Raw genomic sequence first — 23,286 nt, 5'->3', positions numbered from 1 at the left:
ACATTCCACAAAGGAAGGAGTCAGAAAAAGGACAAGAGGCTGCCAGCTCTGCTGGCAAGGGGTGATGTAGCTGGGCTCCTGAGCCTCATAGAAAGAATGTAGTTGGTCAAGGGAGCCGTGGACTCAAAAAAGTCAAAAACCTCTGGGGCTAAGGGAAACCCAGCCAGATTGAAGGGGGGGGTATAAAAAAATAAATTATTATTATTATCAAGTCTTTAAAAGTTGTTACATACACTTGTCTTGGCTCCTCACCTCCATGCAACATGTAAGGTGAGAAACTCTGTCACAACAGTAAAATTAAGATCTGCCTTGCTTTGACTGGTTCCTGCCACTGCTCATTTTTCTCTGACCCATCATGGATTTAGCCCCAACCCCAAGAAACTAGTAACTGAAGGAGGTGGGTCATGGGAATTGAAGCGTACGCCTTCTGCATACAACACACCCACTGCCAAGCAGCACCATCTCACCTGCCCCCAACCCCATACCACCCTCTCTCCTAAAATAGACCGGGGTCACTGAGTCCTTCCCAGCAATAGAATTAGCCGTTCTGGAAGATTCCTAAAATGTTATTAATCCAGAGTTCAGAGTTAAGAATTCAAAGGCCCCAAATATAAAATAAACGTTCATAAATGTACATGGCAAACACATAAGTAAGTACAGGGGAGCAATCCTGTCAGCTTCTTTAGGAGACAACAAGAGTCTGCAGGATACAAATAATAGAAAAAGTATTAAGTGTACATTTCAAAGAATATATATCACCCTAGCGTTGCATGGCATTAACATTGTTCTAACCACTAGGCCACACGGCCTCTCCTAGAGCCTTGGCACTGAGGCCGGGAATTCCATCTTCTCAACTGCCGTTGCCTAGCAACGGAGCTTGTGACCGTTTGAGGTTCCTCAGCATCTCGAGGTTGGAGGAGGTGGCCTAAGGATGGCTTCCCGAAGACTCCTGGAGGTAAGTGTAGGTTGCCATGGCCAGGGGACTTAACTCTGGAACCTACTAGTATGAACTTTATGAGCTCTATGACCTCTGGCCCAATGGTTGCCAGTGGTTTGATTCGAATTAATTTTATAATGAATGATTTTAGAGTGTTGTGTTGTACTGTTTTATTGTTGTTAGGGAGGGTAAATAAAAATAAAAATTATTATTATTGTTGCTGTTATTATTATGGTCACAGACCAGGATAAAAAAAGAAAGAGCATATAAATAAAGTAGCAGTTAGGATTATTTTTTTAAAACCGATAATTGTTAGAGCAAATGAGGACCAAGAAACAGGCATAGGATAAAACATCTGAATAAAATACAAGATTAAACACGGATAATGGATGGATAAAAACTGATAATTAAAACAGATAAGAACTAAAAAAAACAAAGACAGTTAAAACAACTGTAAGAGCATAAGAACTTAAAAACTCGCAGTTAAACAACTATAAGAAGCTGCAGAGTACAAGCCTCTGAAATAGAGGACCCTCACAACATTAGAAACTGCTGCGCAAATATGGTTAAAACAGACAATTGAAACAATGTACAACAATAAATTGAGAAATAATTTGTTGTAGTAAAGGGGCTCTGGCCGCTCGCCCCTCCCTCACCTGCCCTTACCCTCCAGCTGGGTCAGGTTTCTAGAACGGAGGCCGGCAGCCATTTGCTTTTTGACAAAACAAAACGCAACAGAAATGGCAATGCTGCCACCACTCCGTCTCAGGGCACCAGGAGGCACAGTCCAAGGGAGAAGACTATGCTCCTTTGTTACCACTTGCCCCACTCTGCAAGCTGCTTCCACAAACTTGCAGGCAGAAATTCATCAGGTATAGCGTAACCAAGTACTGTATTTTTCGCTCTATAGGAAGCACTTTTCCCCCTCCAAAAATGAAGGGGAAATGTGTGTGCGTCCTATGGAGCGAACGTAGGCTCCTTGGCTTCGCGGCGGCGTGCCTGACCTGGAAGCCAGAGGCCTCCAGCTTTGCTAAAGGGGCGCTGCGCCTTCTCCCTCTCTGCGCAGCGCCTCTCCTGTGAAGATGGCATTAGGGGGAGAAGAAAAAAGAAAAGGAAAAAAAGAAAGAAAGGAGGGTGGAGGGAGGGGAGATGGATGGGGTAGCGGTGTTTCTATTATGCTTAATGTATGTAGTTTGGTGTCAGCGTGCTTGTGTTGTTCACTTGTGTTCCTTTGGTGGTGAGAGAGGTTGGGGTTGGCCTAGGATGTGATTGTTTGCTTGTGATTGGCTGTGGTGATCTTTGTTTTCGTGTGTGGGTGAGTGTTTTGGATCAAGTTAGCCATATTGATTTGTATGCTGTTGGTGGATTATTGTCTTTGTCCTGTTGGGCTGTGTATGTGATAAAGGGGAGCCATATTGGGGTGAAGGTGTCTTCTTCTGTTTGTCCCCATGTCAGTTTCAGTTTGTTAGTTAATTTTTCTAGTAGGGCTGTTTCCCATACTATTTGGTACCATTGGTCCATGCTTACTCCTGACAGGTCTCTCCAGTGTCTGGTTATGGTGTTTCTGGTTGCTGAAAGTAGGTGGGTTATGAGTTCTTTGTGGAGTAAATGGGCATTGTTGTCTTGGAAGATGTTTAGTAGGGCCAATTCTGGGGTGAAGTCTAATACTTGCTTTGTTATTTTACATATTTCTTGTATGGCTGTTGTCCAGAATAGTTGGATTTTGGGACACTCCCACCACGTGAAGGTATGTGCCTGTGGAGGTGCACCCTCTCCAGCATTTAGGCGAGGTTCCTGGGTGTATTAGCGCTAGTTTCCTTGGTGTTAGGTACCACCTGTAGGTGAGTTTCAGTGTGAGTTCTTTTCTTTTCGTTGATATGGATTTAAAGGGGGGTTTAGACCACATTCTGGTCCATTGAGTGGGGTTAATCTCATAGCCTATGTCATTCTCCCATTGTTTTTTGATTGCGTCTAGGGGATTTGCGGGATTTTGGAGTAGTATTTTGTATATTGCGGATACCGTCCCTTTACCATTTCCCTTTGTTGTTAGGAGGAGGTTTTCAAAGGTTGTCAGGGGCCTAGTTGCTGCTGATTTTACTGTTGGGTTGTTTAAGAGGGCATGTAGTTGGTGTTGTGTTAACCAGGGCATTTGGGTGTCTTCTAGTTTGTCTTGTATTTCTTGTGTTGACAAGGGTTTGTTATTTTTATAAAAGTCTATTAGGCGATATAAGCCTTTGGTTCGCCAGGCTTTTATCTGGAGGTTTTGTGCTGCATGGTGGAATAATGGGTGGTACGCCAGGGGGATTAGTGGGGATGGGGTTGGGGATAGTTTGCCTATTTGTGTTTTCCATGCTTTGAGCATGGTCTGTGTGTACCTGTTAAGTGTTGTGGGAATTTTCTTTAGTTTGTTTGGGAGGAGTGGGTATGTTGTGGTGCAGGTATTTTCAATTGTGTCCCTCTCTAGGTGTACCCATTGTTTTGTCTCATCTTCTAGTATGTATGGAATTATATGACGTATTTGGTTGGCAATGTAATATGCTTCTATGTTGGGGATTCCCCATCCTCCTTCTGAGGTGGGGAGGTGCAGGTATTTGGGGCTTATTCTTGGTTTTTTATGTGAGAAGATGAAAGAGTGTAGTTTTCTCTGCCAACTGCGGAGTTGGGTTGAGGGGATCCAGATTGGGAGGGTTTGGAATAGGTAGGTTAGTTTTGGGAGTGTGATCATTTTGATCATGGCTATTTTGTCTGAGAGAGTGAAATTCGTGTTATTCCATCTCTCTAAAAAGGTAAAGGTACCCCTGCCCATACGGGCCAGTCTTGACAGACTCTGGGGTTGTGCGCCCATCTCACTCAAGAGGCCAGGGGCCAGCGCTGTCCGGAGACACTTCCGGGTCACGTGGCCAGCGTGACATCACTACTCTGGCGAGCCAGAGCCGCACACGGAAACGCCGTTTACCTTCCCGCTGGTAAGCGGTCCCTATTTATCTACTTGCACCCGGAGGTGCTTTCGAACTGCTAGGTTGGCAGGCGCTGGGACCGAGCTATTTTGTCTGAGAGAGTGAAATTCGTGTTATTCCATCTCTTTAGGTCTTTGTTAATTTGTCGCCACAGGGGCTTGTAGTTGTGGAGGTACAATTTGTTGAGGTTTCTGGTTATTTGTACCCCTAGGTATCTGAACTTGGTGTGGCAGAGTTTTATTTTGGTGACCTTCGTGAGCTCTTTTTGGGTGTGAGGAGGGGTGTTGAAGCACATAGCTTCTGACTTTGTAAAATTTACCTGTAGGCCCGACACCATTGCAAATTTGTTGAGTTCTCTGATTAGGGAGGTTGCTGTGCTTATGGGGTCTGGTGTTGTCACCATTAGGTCATCTGCAAAGAGCCCTAATTTATAGGTTCTGCCTTTTATTTCCACTCCCTTGATGTCTGTGGCTGCTCGGATGCGGATTGCTAAGGGTTCCAGAGCCAGGATAAATAAGAAGGGAGACAGTGGGCATCCTTGTTTCGTGCCTCTTTGGATAGCTATAGTATTAGAATCCATATTGTTAATTCTGCATTTTGCTGAGGCTTGGGAGTATATTTGTTTGAGGATTTGTAGGAAGTTGGGGCCAAATTTCATGTTAGTTAGTACTGCTAATATGTATTTCCACTCTAAGCAATCAAAGGCTTTGAGGATGTCTAGGGACATAATTGTCAATGGGAGTTTCGTTGCCTTGCTGTGTTCGATCAGGTTCAGTAGTTTCCTGATGGGGTCTGTTATATTGCGGCCAGGGACAAAGCCAGTCTGGTCTGGGGCTATTAACTTGTGTAGGAAGATTTTTAGGCGGTTGGCCAAGATTGATGTGAATATCTTGTAGTCTTGGTTTATTAATGAGATTGGGCGGTATGATTCTACTTTGAGGCTGTCTTTTAGTGGTTTTGGGATGGAGACTATTTTGGAGTGGGTCCAGGTTTTGGGGATGGGGCCCCCTTTTATGATGTCGTTGAATAGGCGGGTCATGTAGGGCATCAAGGGTTCTTTGAATTTCCTATAGAATTCTGCTGTGAAGCCGTCTGGGCCTGGGGCTTTGTGTGGTTTCAGGTTTTTGAGGACCATATCTATTTCCTCTGGGGTGATAGGGCTGTCCATGAATTCCTGTTCCTCATAAGTTAGGGTAGGCATGGTCAGTCCTGCTAGAAATGTTCTGATTTCCTTCTCTGGTGGGTTATGGGAGGTGTATAGGTTGGAGTAGAATTCTGCAAATTCTGAGGTTATTTCTTCAGGGGAGGATGTTATGTTGCCGTCTTTTTTGGTGATGCAGTGTATTCTTGTTTTGAGTGCTTTTTTTCTACATCTATTTGCTAGTAATCTGGAGTTTTTCCCTCCATATTCATAGAAACGTTGTTTAGAATATAGAATGCTGATCATTGTTTTGTTAATTTCTAGGGAGTCTAGTTCTCTCCTTTTTTGTTCTATAAGTTTGAGGAGTTTTTTAGATCCTGTTTGTTTGTAGCGTGTTGAGAGGGCTGTGATGTCTTGTTCTATTTTGCTAATTTTTGAGGAGGTTTGTTTTTTAAGGAAGGTTTGTTTTTTTCTCTTTTATGCAAGCTCCTCTGGTGACCGCTTTCATTGTGTCCCATAGGAGGGGGGTTGTTATATTGTCTACATCGTTTTCCTTGAAGTAGTTTTGGAGGGTTTTTGTGAGACTCTCTCTAATTTGTTTGTTTGTAGTTAGGGTGGGACTGAAGGACCATGATGGGGTGGTTTGTGTTCCTTCTCCTATTTTAACAATGACTTCTACTGTGATTTTAATGTTACCGATGTTTGTTGATTCCACTGAGGGGATCAGACCCTGTGTGAGTAGAATGCTGTCCAGTCTGGACACTGTATCATGACGTCCCGATTGGAATGTATGGCTGATGTCTCCCGGGTTTTGCTCACCCCAAATGTCGTAGAGACCCCTGTTTTTTAGCATTTTTAGTAACTTGTAAGAGTTCTTAGTTGTTGGGGGTTTCCTTCGGAGGAAGGTTGCCCATGGGGTTGTAGGGTGGATATCTTTCAGGGATATACCTTTCATATTTAGATTGGGTCCCCTCCTAGGATTGCTTCCCCTTCAGAGAAGGAGAGGAATTTGTTTAGTGTCTTCTGGAAGAATTCTAATTGTTTCGCGTTTGGGGCATATATGGAGCCAATTGTCAGTTTGATTTTACCATCTAGTGTCCCTTTAGCGAAAATGAATCTGCCTTTTTTGTCCCTGAGGACTGTTGTGGCAGTGAAGTTCAGGTCTCTACTGAGTATTATGGCTACACCGCGAGCTTTCCCTGAGCCTCGTGCAACCCACTGCTGACTGAAGTGGGGGTCGCTCAGGAGTTTGCTGCCTTTGGGTGGGTTGTGTATTTCTTGTAGGAAGGTGATGTGTGGTTTCATGGTGTTTATGTATGAGGTGATGCGTTTTCTTTTGATGGGGTTTCCCAGCCCCCTCACGTTTAATGTAATTGCTTTTAGGTTAGCCATCTTGCTTATCTATTATGTGGGGCGATTCCCTGCCAACCCGTTCGGGTTGCCTTGTGTCTCTCTCTTTGTGTTGTTTAAAGAACCAGTGGGGTTGCGCTGACCTAGGGTGTGGTGGGTGGGGGGCTAATGGGATTAGAGTAAGATTTGGGTTAAAGAGTAGGGGGTAAGTTGTAGAGAGTTTCCTATATGTAGTCATATAGGTGTTTGGGGTATTTTGGGCCATCTGGCATTTAGCCGGTTGGTCCTAGGTCTCAGCTGGTGTGGAAGGCCGTGTTCAAGGACAGGCCATCCCCCCTGTTGTTTGCGAGAGGGGGAGATCAGTGAGACAGTGTGAAGTGACTTTGTAACATCGCTGTCAAGTATAAGGTTCATGAGCAATGTTGCCAATGTTATGAGCAACATTGTTGGTGTGTTGGGGTGTGGGTGTGGGTGCTGGTACGCTCTGGTGCCACCATAGTGCTGGTTGGGTATCAGATTTTTGCCTGATTGTGGGTTGTGTTATTGAGGTTGGAGGAGTTGTTTTTCCTTAGTATGGAGTATGGGAATGTTGAAGGTGTGGGTGGTGGGGAATGTGGTTGAGGTCGTCTGGGCTGGTGTTGGGGATTTCTGTGGGGGTGTGGGGCTGGGGGGATGTTGATGGTGTTAACTAAATCTATGTTTTGGGGGGGGAGAGGGGGAACGGGGGGGGGAATCACCAGTCCTTCAGTTTGTGGTTTTTTCCTGGTTGCTTCATTCAGCTGCGGTTGTTGTTGTTGTAGGGTTGTCCATCTGCGATGAATTGGTTTGGTTAATCTTGGTCTGGTTTCTTGTGTCGTATGGCCGGCGGGGTGGTTCTGAGCATGATGCTTGTCTGTATTGGTTTGCGTTGTTGTGCCGCTTCTGTTGTTTCCTTTTCTTCTTCTGTACCGTCGTCCAGTTGTTTGCTGTTGTTTCCTCGTGGTTGGGGCTGTCACTTGGTGGGTTTGTCGGTTGCCATTCCGGTGGGGGGTCGAGTTCAAGGTTCTTTAGTAGTTGCAGGGCCTCAGGTATGTTGGTAACCATGTGTTGTGTTGTATTGGTTGTTACAATGAGACGGAAGGGGAAGCCCCATCCCGCTGCCCTGAAGAGGCTTGGCGCGGTTATCCCAGAAGCCAGATCCCTCTTGCTGTTCTGGCTTCTGGGGTTCAGAATAATTTTTTCTTGTTTTCCGCCTCCCAAAACTAGGTGCGCCCTATGGTCCGGTGTGCCCTATGGTGCGAAAAATACGGTAGTCAGGCGTTGGACTTAGATTTCCCCTCAGATTGGCACATAAGATTTATTTAAATTTATTTAAAAAAACACAAAGTTAACAAGCTTAAAAAGCAGGCACATCTTTTGTATCTTGCAGGCAGATAAAATACAGTGTTTAGTATAGCTAACTAAGATACTCACTTCTAAGAACAAAGACAGTGATAGGATAGTTTCAAAGTCCTTCAGTAGATCCGCATTACAAAGTCAACAGGAATCTCCATTACAAGGAGACACAGGACGGCTGCCAGCAAAGGTGGTACGCTAACAGCCGGGCGAATTGCAGGTTGCAGAGCGCTCTTTCTCAGCCATTCTTAGGATCTTTATTCCCAGGTAATTAAAAGACTGATAACAACACTAGGTGGGTGTGAATAGCTGGAGCCCCAGGTGTCAAGCCCCCAAATCAAACTAGAGAACTTCCTTCCTAAGATAACAATTTACACATTTGGAGACTGTCGGTCTGCAGGGTTAAAGCAACAGACCTCTTTCCCATAACTCTTGTGGTTTTTTGATTACCCACAATACTCTGCTCCTTTCTTGACCAAAGTTTGAAATCCTTAACTTCACTACAAATGTACAACAATAAACTATCCCAGGGAGTTGACTCAGAGTCAGGGCTTTTCATGCCGTACTATTTTGAGTTGGGCGATGGTCTGTGCCTACAGATCTGTACACAGAATCTGGCGACCATCCAGGTCATCTTCTGCTCTTTGCCTGACAGCAAAAGGTCAAATTTTTGCTTTTGTGGGAGGTCGGCGAACCTCACCAGTAGGGGATCCATGATCTTACTACGTGCCTCTTCATAAAAGGGACATCTAAAGAACAAGTGTTCTGGGCTTCCTTTCTCTCCCAATGGACAGGTGCAAAGTCTCTGAGCATACGGGACCCTTCTAAAGGCTCCATCCAGGACCGGCGAGGGAAGAGCCGCGCTTCTGGCGAGTGTAAAGGCCCTTCTTGCATCCCTAGAAGAAAGAAGAGATATGCTGCCGGTGCGGCTATATCTCTCTCGATTTCTCCAATTCTATAGTCGGGGCACTTTGCACAGTCCTGCTGTCTCTCGGTGTCTAATATTCTTTGCCTGACCGTAGCATTAGCCTGGCCCAAGCCCAGACTTAGAAGGGCTTGAGGGGCAAAATCCAGTTTCCGGAGGGTGTTCAGGACTGCAGTTTGCCAGCCCGACTGGAATTGGTCACAGAGGATCAAAGGGGCTATCCCTCGGGGGAGCAGATTGAATGTCAGCCATTTGTAGATTGATGTTAGGCACATGCTAGCCTCCACTCTCATCATCCCCGTTTCCAATCTAATCCATGCATTTGAGACAAAATCTGGGGACTTGGAGGAGAGCTCTAAGAAGAGGGAATCAAACTGATTCTAAGCCAAAGGTCAGGTGGAACAACTCTGTCTTTTTGGCCCTGCGGAAAGAAATCAGATCCTGCAGGGCCCTGGTCTCATGAGACAGAGCATTCCACCAGGCCGGAGCCAGTGTTGAGAAGGCCCTGGCTCTGGTTGAGGCTAATCTAACTTCCTTAGGGCCTGGGATCTCTAGGGTGTTGCTATATATGGACCTTATGGTCCTCTGTGGGGCATACCAGAAGAGGCAGTCCCGTAGGTACGAGGGTCCTAGGCTGTGAAGGGCTTTAAAGGTCAAAACCAGCACCTTAAATCTGACCCTGTACTCCACCGGGAGCCAGTGCAGCTGGAAAAGTACTGGGTGAATATGCTCCCATGGCAGAGACCCTGTGAGGAGCCTCGCTGCAGCATTCTGCACCCACTGGAGTTTCTGGGACAGCTTCAAGGGCAGCCCCACGTAGAGCGAATTACAGTAGTCAAGCCTGGAGGTGACCATCGCATGGATCACTGTGGCCAGGTTGGGGCGGGAAAGGTAAGGGACCAACTGCTTGATGAGGTGAAGGTGGAAAAATGTCACCTTGGCTGTTGTAACCTGTGCCTCCATGGAAAGGGAGGTGTCAAGGATTACACCCAAACTCTTAACCGAAGGCTTAAATGAATAGAAGGATGAATAAGGTCTCTAAGGAAATGGAGGCCAGAGATTTTCAGTTTGTTTCCCAACCTACCTCGTCTGTGCTTTCCTGATCAATACAAAAACATGAATGGGTCTGATCCATTCTTCACATTCTGAGGTTCCTGTTTCTCTTTTCTCTTTTCTCATGGACAGGGAATTGATTTTGATGAAGATCAAATATCGGAAATCAGCCTGGAAGATGGGGAGGATCTTCCTCCAAGGTAATCCTGTGCTAATCCCCTCCCCCATAATCAATTGCTTTTAAAAAAGAACCCGGTGGTGGTGCTTGGGGTCTTTGAAGGATGGGAGGCAATAAACCCTTTTGACAAAAGTGCTACTCCTCTCTCCCCTCAGCATCCCAACCACAGCTTCTCCGGATGCGGCTGATCTTCCTCCTGAAAGCATCAGCAAGGACCGGCTGAAGAACAGATTTACGGATGTCGTCGCAACCATGAAGAATGGGAAGATCCGAAGGAAGGCGCTCCAAGATCTTTCCACCCTCCTGAAGAAGATCCAGGAATATGTGAGTTGCGTGGCGAGTTCCCACCTCCCCCACGGAAATAAAGACACAGGACACCAGTATTTTAGGTTAATGGGCAAAATTAGGCCACAACTTTATTGATTACAGGAACTGAGCGGTAATGGCTTAGGCATTGGTCCTATCGACTAACCGGCTTCAGCCTGATTGCTAGAAGACCGGCAAGGGTTAACCACCAGTAGGGGGAGTCCTGCTGATGTACATCAACTAGGAGCTCCCCCAGGGTCACCCCTCGAGGGCGTGCCTTAGGCCCTCACCTCCATAGGCTTAGGACAGAGCAACGCCCCCCCCCGGAATCCTTTACCGGACTACCCTTCAATTTGGGGGAGGGTGATGGCGCTTCCTCCCCCCCTTTCATCTGCATATCAATACCCTTATCAATGCCTAACCGCCAATGCCAAGGGAGATGTGACGATTTGCTACGAGGTAGGCAAAAAACCAAATGGCTGGTGCCAATTTGCCAAGCGGGAAAAATTCCTACCAGGCCCCTTGACGGCGACCAACCGAAGTCCATAGCAATGTCAAAGAGCCAAATCTAAAGGGTGGCAGGGTGGGAAAACCGGAGTTGCTGGGGCACTGGGAGAAAAAGGGAAATCCTTTTTTTTTATCATATTTATTAGAAATTTCAAAAATTTCAGAAAAAAGCAAAGGAGAGAGCAACAAAAAATTAATAAAACATACATAACAGTACATCAAAAAAGGAAGGAAGAAAGAAAAAAACACACATAAAAACCAATACACCAATAACAATAAAAAAACCCACACATCCAGTATTCCATATCTCCATCCTTCATTTACTTGTTTCATCGACCTCCTCGCACCTCCCTTTTTGTATTCTAGTTTAGTTATTTGTTTCAGCAAATTCTTTCCATCTTTCTCAATTTTTATTAAGTAATTTGTCTTAACAGTCTAACATATTAGTTAACTCAGCAAATCCTTTCCATCTTTCACTATATTCTGTCATTCAATTTACCTTAATTTATTTTAACCTTATCTTACCATAAAATACCTTAAAGCTTAAAACTTAATATTTATTTGTGCATAATTCCTTATATCATTTCTACTAAAGCCAAATATTTTCATTCCAACATTTTTCCTAATGCTCATTAATTTTACACTAATTCCCAAAATAATTAAAAAAAAAATAATTCTTCCAATCTTCCTCCAGCGTCTCTTCTTCCTGGTCTCGGGTTATGTCAGTCCTTACTGTCCATTCCATCTAGTCCATCAACCTGGTAATCTTATGTCTGAGGCTCTTAAGTCTTTTCCATGTCCCTTCTGCAGATCTTCTTCTTGTTTGTACTTGCACTTTACCTTATCTTTTGTTGATCTCTTTCTTAAATCCTTTCCTTTCTCATTGAGGAGTAGGTCTCGGGGATGTTCCAACTCAAAAATATCTCCGTCTCTCCTCAGCAGATCGGCCCATTCCCCACAGTCCCATTCCCCACAGTCAACAGTGTAGTCCAGAAAATATTTAAAGGCATGTTTCAAAGTCCCTCCAAACTTAAGGGCCCCCACAACTCCAGACCCCCCCTGGCCCACTCCAGATTCAACCTTCAACAACAACGGCTTATGCTCCTGTAGGACCTCGGGCTTCTCCATTTGTATTACTTGAAGTTCAACAGCAACCTCCTCCATTATCTTCTGCGTTTGCACTTGCTCTATCAAATTAGGTTCTTGAGTTGGCTCCTGGATGGTTTCTGTATAAGTATTCACTGTTTGTCCAAAAGTTTTGACTGCAACAGTCATCAAATCCATATTCTCATGCATCTGCTCCAACAAAGCGCTTGTCTTGCAAAAAGCAAGCACCAAAACTTCTTCCAAACACATTTTTGTTCAAGGTCACAGTCTGTTCCCAGGATCCTAATCACCACAGCTGTAAAGTCCCCAGATCGACTCCAGCAACAATTTAACAAACTCCCTCTAGAGGAGACAATTTCTATTTGTATCCATCTTTTGAAAGCAGATCCAACAAAATAAAGTTACTTTCATTTTTCAATTTTTTTGTTTCTTTTAAATGCAAAAGGCAACATTGGAGACAATTTGTTTCTCTTCTTTAACTATCTGTCAAAGGATGTTCCTTTCGCAGTCAATGAACTTCACCAAAAATCTCTGTCTCTGACACCCCGTTCCCAGGTTTGAGACAGTGGAAATTTATCTTTCTTTACTCTCTCTCCTGCAGGCTTAAACAGTCAAAATTCCCCCTCTTTACTCCTGCTTCCAAGAGGGGTTTAGATGGTTAAAACAGAAGGAATTTTAAACCTTTATGTACAGCTTTCCAGACTTTAGCTTGCACAATTTTTGCTTCAGGCTATTTACAAAAGCGGAAGGCGGACTTCCTGTTTAGGACCTTCCCGCTTGAGTGCCGAATTAAAATGTTTCTTAGCCCAATTTTCTGTTCTACTCACGGGTACTTGTTTAGAGTCCAATTGTCCACAGGAAAAAGTCAGCGCTCTCTGACAACGGCTGTGCGGCTTCACTCCGTAAAAATAGCGGTCAATTCAAAACACCGCGCCGCTCACCCCACGTCGCTTCGGATCCCCGAAAAAGGGGTTTCCTTGCGTGTGTGTGTGGGGGGGCGCTCCTGGTGTCAGCCGAATCCCACGTTCCCAGGCTCCCTCTGCCTGGGATTTTTAAAGGGTCTCCGCCTTCGCCGCGGCGGCAAGACCCGATTTTCGCGGAGTGGGTTCCTCTGGATCAGAGGAATTCCACCATTGCCGATGGCGCTAACCCGGAAGTCCGAAAAAAGGAAATCCTCAGGCGCGCCGATTGGCTGGCAAGGGAGGTGACGCGCCCGAGGATTCCCTGCTCTTGCGGGGGCTGCAAGCCAGCCCCCGAGTACGTAGGGGGAGGGCATGAAGCCCACAACCCCACCTCCTCTCCAGCTCAGAAGTGGCTTTACTGAAGGGAAGCATTGCAACCATGCAGGGCTGTCAAGGCCTTCAGGCTGCCGCTTCTAGGTGCCCAAGGGACCATCAGGCATCCCAGCACATACTCAATTTGGAGAACAGAGCTGGGCCATAGTGAGTAAAATGGCTGAGAAAAGAAGAAAAAAGCAAACATTAGGAAAAGAGGGGTGGGAAGTCAAAAAGAACTGGATTTTTTTCTGTAGAGGATGCTAAATGTTTTGGAATGTTTGGAAGATTTAATAAAAATGTTATAGGAAAAATGGTGATGGGTTGCTTATCAGTCCCTTCTCTGGGTTTCTTCTCAGCCATCGGTAGCGGTTCCTGCATCCTCCTTTGGCCAACTGGTGGCGATTTCCTGCCTTTGTGCATTGGATCCGGACCCGGAGAGCAGGCAGCGGGCAGCAGAGGCTCTCTGCCATCTTCTGCCCATCCTGCGGTGCAACGAAGGTAAGACTAGAAGAATGTATCCCAGGATGTGGTGGAGGTTGAGCAAGACCCAAACTAACCCTTTGGCTTTCCTTTGCAGAGACCCTGCCACGAACGTCATGTAACCAAACACTTATCACCAGAGCTGAGAAGGTCCTCAGATCCACCGGAGGACCGGTTCCTGAATTGTTCGTGAATAATTGTTACTCTCTTGCCAGGGTAAGTCGCTGTCTCTCAAGCCACGTGTTCTTGGTTCCGCAGAGGCAGCACCTGGGCTTTCTGCTCCCCAGCCCTGCCCTGTGGGCATCTCTGACCTTCCTCTCTTGCTTCAGGTCTTTGGCGCCTTTCTCCCTGCGGAGCAGCTCTTGGAGGCCATGTGCTTCCTGGCCAGAGACCTGGTTGTCGAGAGCAGCTTCAACCCACTGGATATCTCCCACTTACTGCAAGAATTCATCAAGCAGTTTGGCGGCACAAAAGTGGAGGTAAGGCATCTGCAAAGGTAGGAGAGAAGAAGATTCTCTGCTTTGGTGTAGGGGAGGCAACCTCATGCCATTGGGTGGCCAGGGCACATGTTAGTTGAGAGGGCCTGGCAATGTCAGGACAAGAACCGCAGCCAAGGGTCCTGAGAACATGGATTCAGGGATGGGGAATCCTCCTCCTTCTGGGAGTAGATTGGCAAGCTTCTTCTCTTGGCCCACAATGGATAGGAGAACTGGTGCCCTGGAGCTGCCTGGGTCCAATACTCCCAAGGACCTTGAGTGGTACCTTGGAAGGAAGATGGCTGTGGTGGCACAGGTCAAGGGTCCCTCTTTCAATGAGGGATGGAGGGATCCGCCTGCAGACAGCCCCGCTTCCTTGTACTCCCCAAGCAACCCTCTCCTTTTCTCTGACAGGTGAAGGTGCTGCTGAAGGCCTTCTATAAGATCAGCCAGGGGCCTACAGTGCAAGGCAGAAGCATGGCCGTCTTTGCTTTGTCCATCTTGTCGCACCACCACCTGGCGACAGTGGTTGAATATCTCCTCCAGTTTCCTTTCGGGTATGGAGCCCTCCAGGTTCTACTGGGCTAAGGGGGAGGTTGGCAAGCTGTAGGGCTTGCTCAGAAAGCCCTTGCTGCCATTTCCTCTCTCTGGAGCATGGCAGCAAGCAGAGGACTTGAAGCTGACCATTGCTCTTGTTTTTGCATTCACAGAGACTGCGAGAGAGTGTGGAAGGAGGTGTTAGCATCGGCCGACCCAGAACAACTGATCCATCTTACGGCCAAGCAGCTTTACGAAAGCCCCTTGGCGGAATCTGCCACCGAAGTGGTAAGGACCACCTGCTTTCTGGCTTCCTTCTTCCTAGGGTAATATCTAGGGATTCCTGTATTCTGCAGGAAAGCAGATAAAGTGACTTGCACCCCTCTCTCTTCCAGCAACATCTCACCAGCCTGTTGCACGCCATCCTCAGGATGGAGGACTACAAGGCAGCTGTGCGCCAGAACTTCCCACAGCTGCTCATCGCTCTCCTGGGGATGGTTATGAACTTCCATTACGACCAGGAATTCCTTGGGTGAGTAGTGTGTTGCAAAGGGACCAATGGAGTCCTTTCCCCTTCAGCCTCGGGGGGTTTCCTGTCCAGCTTGGTTTTGCAAGACAGGCTCTCCTTCAGGCGGCTGCTAGGGAGGAGGGATGGGGAAGGAATTTGAGTGTGTGGCAATGACCCTCCTGGTAAAACTGGCCTTGCTTTTGTTGCAGAGGGGCTAAGGAAGTTCTGCACCTCCTTCTTGGCACCACTGGAGAGCAAGTGGCGGCGGCCATCGTTGACCAACTTTTCTGCCGGGAGACTTTCAGCCAGGGGTTGTCTGCCATGGTGAGGTAAGAGGAAGAACACGGTGACCTTCCCCAGTGGTCTGGCAAATGGAGCTGAAGGCACGGGATCGGACTGTGCCCGTTTGCTTCCTGCGGTGTCTTTGCCTTCCTTACCAAGATCTGTTTCTCCATTTCAGAGCTGTCGGAAAGCGACGCTGGTGGATCCCTCCCATGGTGGAAAGCATCATCGCTGCTCTCAAGGACCAGGAGTTTGCCGGAATGCCACAAGTCGCGGCAGCTATCTACATCGAGGTGAGGGGGACTGACGCGGGAATAAATGGGTGCAGCAAGGAGGCCCTGGCTTGGTTTCTGCCAAGTGTTGGGCTGCTTTGAGCCTACGGACTGTTGCCTGTTTTAGTGCTCCTCAGAGTAGACCCATTGGATTTGATGTACATGACAAACTTTGGTGCATTCACTTCAGTGGGTTTGCTCTGTGCAGAATTGCAAATGGTGGGTAAAAGGAGAACCTGCCTCAGTCTCTCATCACTGAAGTGTTTCTTTCTCTTTGGGCCTCTTTAGCTGCTCAGCTGCCGTCTGGAGGTCTATCCCTGTGAAGATACACTGGAGCAGCTCCTCATCTGGCTGGAACACGACCACCTGCAAGTCCGGAAGCTCAGCGTCAGAGGGATATCCCTGCTTCTGGACTCTGACATGGCAAGTGATGCTCAGAGGGAGGGAGGGAGGGAGGGTGGGTACAGATCTCGATTCTAATCATGGTCCAGCACTCTTTTGCTGGCACAATACTGAAGGGCCTGTGCTAAAAGGCGTGAGGCCTTTCAGACCTTTGAAAAGATTCTCTCTTTTGTGTAGGACCCTTCGCTTCTGCGGCTGTTGCTGCTGGATTCCCTCCCTTCTGCAGAAGCCGATGTCCTCCCAGAGTTGATAGAGCTAGTAGACCAAGCCTACCATTCCAGGGAGCTGGGAGAGGAAGACCTGAAGATGCTGGCAGCAACCTACTGCGGTCTGGCTGCCCATGTGAGTGTTAGGGAAAACATGACATCACACCCGGTGGAGGAGGAATGCTTTGGAAGAGGAAGGGTGGGGTTTAGACTGGCATGCAGCGGAGATGTTCTGGCTTCAGGATGGTCTTCCTCTGGAGCACCTTCTCTTGGAAGCCTGCCTGGAAAACGCAGGGGGAGAGCCACCCCTGCCCCCAGTCTCCCCCAGGAGGAGGATAGGGGGCTGAGCAGCCTCAAAACACCCCAGTGGGCAGGAGAAAGGAAGGTGATCTGCTGAGAAACACAACCTCTGATATTTTCTGCCTACAGGAGGAAGCCTCCGTCCGGGCATCAGCCATCGAACATCTGGGGCTGCTTCGGGGCTGGGTGAGAGACCAAAGGCTTCCCATAACAACAACAGAAGAGGAAGCCATTCACGAACTGGTTGTGGTCCTCATTCACCTCGAAGACGAGGACGTGGTGGCCAAGGTGAGGGCCAAAGAGGTGGACTTACACAGTAGGAGGGAGGGATTGTTCTCAGGAGCTTACGAGACTATGTACCGCAATTTGTAACCCTCTTCTCTTCTTGTGTTGCAGGCCGCAAGGAGGGCTCTTTCCCATCTAGCCCCACAAGTGAAGTGGTGGGCTCGTTCCAACAAATTTAGCCTCCACTTTGCTCTCCACCAGGCTGCCAAGCATCTGGTAAGGTCCCTCTGCTTTGTTGGCAGCTTTGCCCAGGCATGTCTCTGGGAGTGCAAGGCTCTTCTGCCGCGCTCTCAAGCTTCTCTGATGCCACTTCTCCTTTGTCTTTGCCCACAGAGCAAGACCTTCAGCAAGGACATCCTTCGGAGTGCTGCCTTGACATGTACGAAGCCGTCCGCCAACAGGCTGCCATCAGTCTCCAGGGTGGCAGCTCTGCTTCTGGGTAAGTCAAGCAATGTTCTTCCCTGGTAGGGATGGACAGAAACGTCTTGGTAATGATGGCAGGGAGGATGGACATGTACCCAGGGCACCTGCTAGGTAGGCCATCTGCGCCCAGATCTTGCTCTGAGTGAGGGTGGAGACCTCTAGAGCATACCTGCCCTCCTGCCGAGCTGCCTCTGTCTCCACTTGCTTTGCATCGAGATGACGTCCCTTTTCTTGCCTCTTTCTCTCTCTAGGTCATCTGGCTTTCCGGGATGCCAGTTTCATCCACCATCAAGACATGGCATCCTATGGAACATGTGAGTGAGACGTACGGAGGGCAGGGAGGGATGCTTCTGCTGAGAAAGGTCTTCAGGGGAAGGCAAATTCTCAGATGTATGTTCAGACAGAGGTGCCACAAGATGAACATGCAAAGAGAATTGGCATGTGACTTCACTGCTCTCTCTCTCACACAAACACACCTGACGGCTGTTTTCATATTGTTGATACATGGCTCTTTTCCTGTGTATCTCCGCCTTGCTCAACCTTTCTCTCTTGCCACTCAGGGCTGGAAGAGATGCAGCAGCACGAGGAAGAAGGGCTCAGGCAGACAGGGAGGAGCTGCCTGAACATCATGCAGCGGGCCTATAAACATCGGAAGAAAGGCAGGGTCCAGCGCTTTTTGAGGAGGCTGCTCCACTGCGTTCACAGGGAACCTTACCCGCAGGACTTCCTGAGCTGCATGCCAGGTGAGTGAGGCATCTGGTGGGCTATTGGGACACCTGGTGGGCTGTCTGGATGGGACGTTTCTCAAGGAGCCTCTTTCTCCTCCTGACAGAACATCCGCAGTAGCGCCAGGCCAAGACAACGTAACATCAGAGTTGTGCCGCAGAGATACCATCTTCTGCTCTCCGCGGGATCCAGTCTGGACCAGCGCCAGGAACATCAACGCCACCAGGATGGACCAAGAGGAGTGGTGCTGCCCTCACGACCTTCCGTACACAGCGGTAGGAAACCTTTTTGTTGTTGTTGTGTTTCTTGTTGATGTTGTTTTGGATTGTTGATTTTATTGATTTTGAATCTCAGGGTGGTTCACAACACCAAGTATACGAAGCACAAAATACATAATAAGAATAATCACTGCACAAAATTCATAATAAAAATATTAGAACATAATATAAATTAAAATAATAAAAACATACTAAAAATAGCCACAAGACTAATGTATGCACACTAATAAACAATACAAGAGCCCTGAAACAACACTCCAGCCCACAAATACAAAATCTAAATCAACATAACACATTTAACAATCATTTAAAACAACCCCACCTTCTTGAAGAAGGCTGATATATTAGATTTAGAAGGTTGGAATACGAGGTTTGGATGGCACGCCTACCTAACATACAACAAAGTGGCAGTGCATAAGGACTTTTTAAATCATATAGTCAGAATTTCATTATACAAGGTCTGGGATAAGTACCACAGACTATTAGAGCCCAAAATACCCTGGTGGCTATCCCCAGTAGAGATGATAACGGTAAAAAAGACAAACATGGACGCAAATTGGGCAACCTAGCAACAATTAATAAAGGTAGAACAGGACCAATTAAAAATCAAATTGTATGAAGAAATTAAACAGTATTGTAACGGCTAGATTCACTATCACCTAATAGTGCATATATTTAATCAGGATAAGAAAATTAGTTTTGGAGAAAAGAAGTCATTCTTACAAAAGGAAATAGTACCAATTAATAAAAAGACCCTATCTAGGATGTATGATCTACTTTTGGAATGGGAACTCAAGGATGAGATGCTAAAGGACGTTATGATAAAGTGGGCACAGGATTTTGGCCACAACATAATGTTAGCTGTGGAAATTGGACATCAAGTTCACAGCATGCTATACAATAAGGGAGAATCTAATGAAAATGATCTACCGATGGTACCTAACCGCTGCCCCAAGGAATTGGCAAAAATCTATAAGCAAAAAACCAACGTGTGCTGGAGATGTAACACTGAGATAGGAACAATGTACCATATTTGGTGGGCTGTAAGGAGTTAAAAAGCTTTTGGAACAAAGTTCATGAAGAAATCATTAAGATTTTTTAAAAAAACATTCAATAAGAAATCAGAAGCGTATGTTGCAAACCTCTAAGGAATACCTGATACCCATTCAAAATATGCTCAAGAATCGACAGACGCAGCAATGGTTATCATTTATAAGGGCCTGTAATTTTGGCAACTCATCCTCAGTAGTGTTGTTGAGGTCATGAAACTTCACTCTGCATTTGCCTTCCGGGACTATTTTACAAAAACCTCCTGATTTGGCAAGAAGATAGTCAAGAACAAGTCTATTAGCTGCTGCTATCTGGTTCAAATCCTCAATCTCAGACTGCAACCGTCAGAGTATATGTGTAGTGGCATTGATGGTTTTCTCCAACCTGCATGTTAGGGCAAATAGTGCTTCACGATTTTGTTCAGCCACAACTCCCGGATGTATGCCGATGGTGAGGATGCTAACGAAGCCTCTACCAACAGCACCCACAGACCGGGCCAGGAAAATCTCATCACTGCACTGTTCCCCTTGGACTTCTCTCCTCTTTCTGTTTCTAAGAGAGGGTAGAGGAGGAAAAGCCTCCACAGTCACAGGGAAAGTAAAGGCACCTATTCCCACACACTGATAATTACCAGGGTGGTAATTAGTGGCCAGTCCATTATACAAGAACCAAAGATTGGGGGTCCTTGATCAGCCAGCCAGAACAGATGGATCCCTGTCCAGTGAAGTTGACTGGGAAAGTATGGGTACAGATCTGAGGATGTGGTGTTGTTTTGGTAAGAGGCGTGGAAGGAACCCCACAACCAAAACTTAGCAGTGCACTGTGTGTAATTTCCCAGCCAACCTTTATGTTGGTGGTGCTGGACATTCGGCCAATCTTTCCATTTGGTGTTCCATGATCCAGAGGCATAACAACAAAAGCACAAGTCCTGGGTGGTTCTGGAGAACCGGAAATATCGGTAGGAGGTATCATTCATTTCAGAAGGAGGTGTCACAAAAAGGCCACTTTGATTATACAGTAGGCCTGCCAAGACAATGTCAGGGTCCCTGATTAGTCTTGGGATATGTCAGCTACCTTTCTAGTGTGTTCATAATAAAGGGTGACATTTTCGCCATATATTTAAACATCTGCTTAGCATGCTTTACAAAAACATTTTCTTTTGTCATTGGTCTCCTCAAGGTCAAGATGCACATCAGGGTTAACATCAACTTCATCATGATCAAGGAACTCCATGGGTTCAAGGAGCCCAAGGATATCAACAATTCCTCGTGGGTAGTCTTTCCGAAGAAATACTTCCTATATACGTAAAAGAAGATAAGGAGAACAGTTATTATTACTGTAAGAAGAACTGGAGGTAACCAAGACCAGAGCATAGCTGGAGAGTGAGCCAACCCTCCGTTCAGCCGCACCCAGTAGAGCCTCTTAGTGGTTCCCGGGTTCTGGTTGAACTGGAGTGGTCAATTCACACTGTATACACTCTGCTATTGCTACTCAAAAAGGGTTTGGGGGGGGCGAGGAAAGAAGGCTACTGTGACCAGTATGGTGGGAGGAAGTACACCTTGGGGTGGTGGGTGAGAGAACCCGACAACAGTTCTTTTAGGTTCTCCGGGCATTTACCTCCTATGATAGGTTGGTCTCGGCCAAAACCCTTCTAAGGGTATATGGGTATATGGCACAGCTGCCTTGGTAATGCTTGTAGCCAAACGGGTATGTACCAATCATGAAAATACAAGGGGATATGACATCCGTAATCCTCCAACAACTCTACCCACTTATCAATTATGTTCCCTAGCCCATCCACATTCCTTACTACTATCTGTACAGCTGGTCTGTATTTAAATCTGGCACAAATTGAGGGCTGGCTGATAATTCAACTGGTAAAGATCCTCCCATCTGCTGGTGCAGTTCCTCAATCTTCGGGTGTGCGTAGACTCACTGGCTTCCGGTGCAGTGAGAACAGACCGGGTGTCTGGGGCTCGTGCCCTAACCCACTCCCGGTGGGGCTAGGGGCAGGGGTTCCTGGTGATCTTCAACTTCAGAGGGTCCGAAGGATTCTGCTCACAGTTCCAATGACCCTCAGACTGCTTCAGATGAGAATGATCAATCCAGGGGGTCACCTCGGCCACTTTCACCGTGGTAGGCGTTGCAAGCAAGATGGCATATGGACCACACCACTTAGGAGCCAAACATATCTTTTAATTTATAAAATCCCTGATCTTCTAATTTCTTCCACCAACGAGGCTCCCTTTGACCCTCCTACATATATTTTAACGGCATCCACCTTGAGTATGTTGGCATCCATTTTGTATTCCAGTTCTTCCGGATTCCTAACGCAATTTTCCTTGGTCCTATTGTCTTCTTAAAAGCTGTGTTAATATCTCTGTTAAATAGCCCTTCTCTTCCTATTCCTTCATTTATTTCATTCTCCAGTCTTATCCATTTAATCCCTTCCTTATATCCAATATCTATTAGATTTTTCAATTGGAACATTTCATAGTAAAATTCCAAGTTCAGTATTCCCCATCCCATCGCTTCTTGAGATGAATAATTTACTATGGCTGGGGTTCTAACTCTTTTACTTCCAAAAATCCATTTTTAAAATACCTTATTCCATGTTTTGAACCATATTTTCCTAATGGGTAGTGTAATTACTTGAAATAAATATAATAATTTTGGTACCAAAAACATTTTAACTGCTCTAACCCTACCTAGAATAGATAAATTCTTATTATTCCACCACTTTATATTCTTCTTGATCTTTCTCCACGCTTCTTTGTAATTTACATCTGGAATCCTAGCACTATTTTTAATAATATTTACCCCAAGTATTCAATTTTTTTCCTATTGATATCCATCTTTGCCATCTTTGCAATTTTCTTCTTCTCCTCTTTATTTACATCCCCAATTAAAATTTCAGACTTCTCCAAATTTAATCCCAATCCCAACTCCTCTTTAAAGTCCTTCAGGATTATCATAAATTCTCTTACACCCTCTAAGGGGTGTAATAATAATAATAATAATAATAATAATAATAAATAATAATAGGATAGCATCTGCATACATGTTTAACTTCATTTCTTCCTTTCCTTCCTTATACCCTTATACCCTTTTATCCTTACGGATTTTCGTATTCTGTCTGCCAAGTACTCCATACCCAATGCAAATAGTAGTGGTGAGAGTGAACATCCTTGTTTAACTCCTCTTTGTATATTGAATTGATCTGAAACCCCCTCGTTCACTCTGACCACAGCCTTCCCTTCTCTATACAATTCCCGGATTGCTTCGACAAAGTTCTCTCCTGATCCTACCTCCTGCATAATATTCCATAAGAATTTATGTCTAATTGTGTCGAAGGCCTTATACACAACCAATTTCAAGACCACCAATTTTCCTTTTAGCCTGCTTGCTAATAAATGTATTTATTAAAACAATAAAACAATTAAAAAATAAAAATAAAAAATAAAAAATAAAAAATAAAAAATAAAAAATAAAAAATAAAAAATATTTATTAAATGTATTTATTAAAACACATTTCTTATATGATGGCCTATGTATCTTCCCTTAACAAATCCATATTGATCTTCCTCTATTATTTTAGGTAGTACCTTTTCCAGTCGCCTTGCCAGGATCTTTGTAAATATCTTATAGTCTTGATTTAATAGGCTAATTGGTCTGTATGACCCCACCTCTGTAGGGTCCTTTTGTGGTTTTTCAATTACTACTATTTCCGCTAGTTTCCATGTATTTGGGGCTTTCCCCCCTTCTAAGATATTACTAAATTGTTTTTTTCAGTTCTGAGCCCAGGATATCAATTGTTTCTTTATAAAAGTCTGCCGTAATTCCATCTAATCCTGGGGATTTATTACTTTTAAATGATTTAACTACATTCTCTATTTCTTCCAGAGAAATTTCCTCCTTCAGTCTTAATCTATCACTTTCTTCAATTTTA

At 45.8% G+C, this 23,286-nt stretch overlaps 2 protein-coding genes across 3 annotated transcripts in view; both read left to right on the top strand.

Annotated features, from left to right (window-relative positions):
• The window catches only part of LOC307222305 (uncharacterized protein), a 144,326-nt gene extending 129,736 nt beyond the window's left edge, over window positions 1-14,590 (top strand). Inside the window, exon 30 of one of the 2 annotated variants that reach the window (XM_079987425.1) lies at window positions 14,483-14,590. In XM_079987425.1, coding sequence (XP_079843551.1) covers window positions 14,483-14,511 — 29 coding nt within the window. In that variant the 3' untranslated portion in view covers window positions 14,512-14,590. The remainder of the gene's footprint in view (window positions 1-14,482) is intronic. The other variant, XM_079987424.1, reaches the window with a different exon arrangement.
• Window positions 14,591-14,956: 366 nt separating this feature from the next.
• Window positions 14,957-20,837, top strand: LOC307222352 (uncharacterized protein). Its single transcript, XM_079987538.1, has 12 exons — window positions 14,957-15,137; window positions 15,323-15,442; window positions 15,574-15,688; window positions 15,956-16,090; window positions 16,247-16,411; window positions 16,705-16,863; window positions 16,972-17,076; window positions 17,194-17,299; window positions 17,535-17,597; window positions 17,844-18,026; window positions 18,116-18,284; window positions 20,517-20,837. Exons 1-11 carry the CDS (start codon window positions 15,037-15,039, stop codon window positions 18,127-18,129), a joined length of 1,266 nt encoding a protein of 421 aa, XP_079843664.1. The 5' UTR covers window positions 14,957-15,036; the 3' UTR covers window positions 18,130-18,284; window positions 20,517-20,837.
• Window positions 20,838-23,286: the final 2,449 nt, after the last annotated feature.

The sequence above is a fragment of the Podarcis cretensis genome (assembly GCF_951804945.1).
Source record: "Podarcis cretensis genome assembly, chromosome: 8".
In the NCBI taxonomy this organism is placed as follows: Eukaryota; Metazoa; Chordata; class Lepidosauria; order Squamata; family Lacertidae; genus Podarcis; species Podarcis cretensis.
This window is presented reverse-complemented; position numbering and strand designations above follow the sequence as displayed.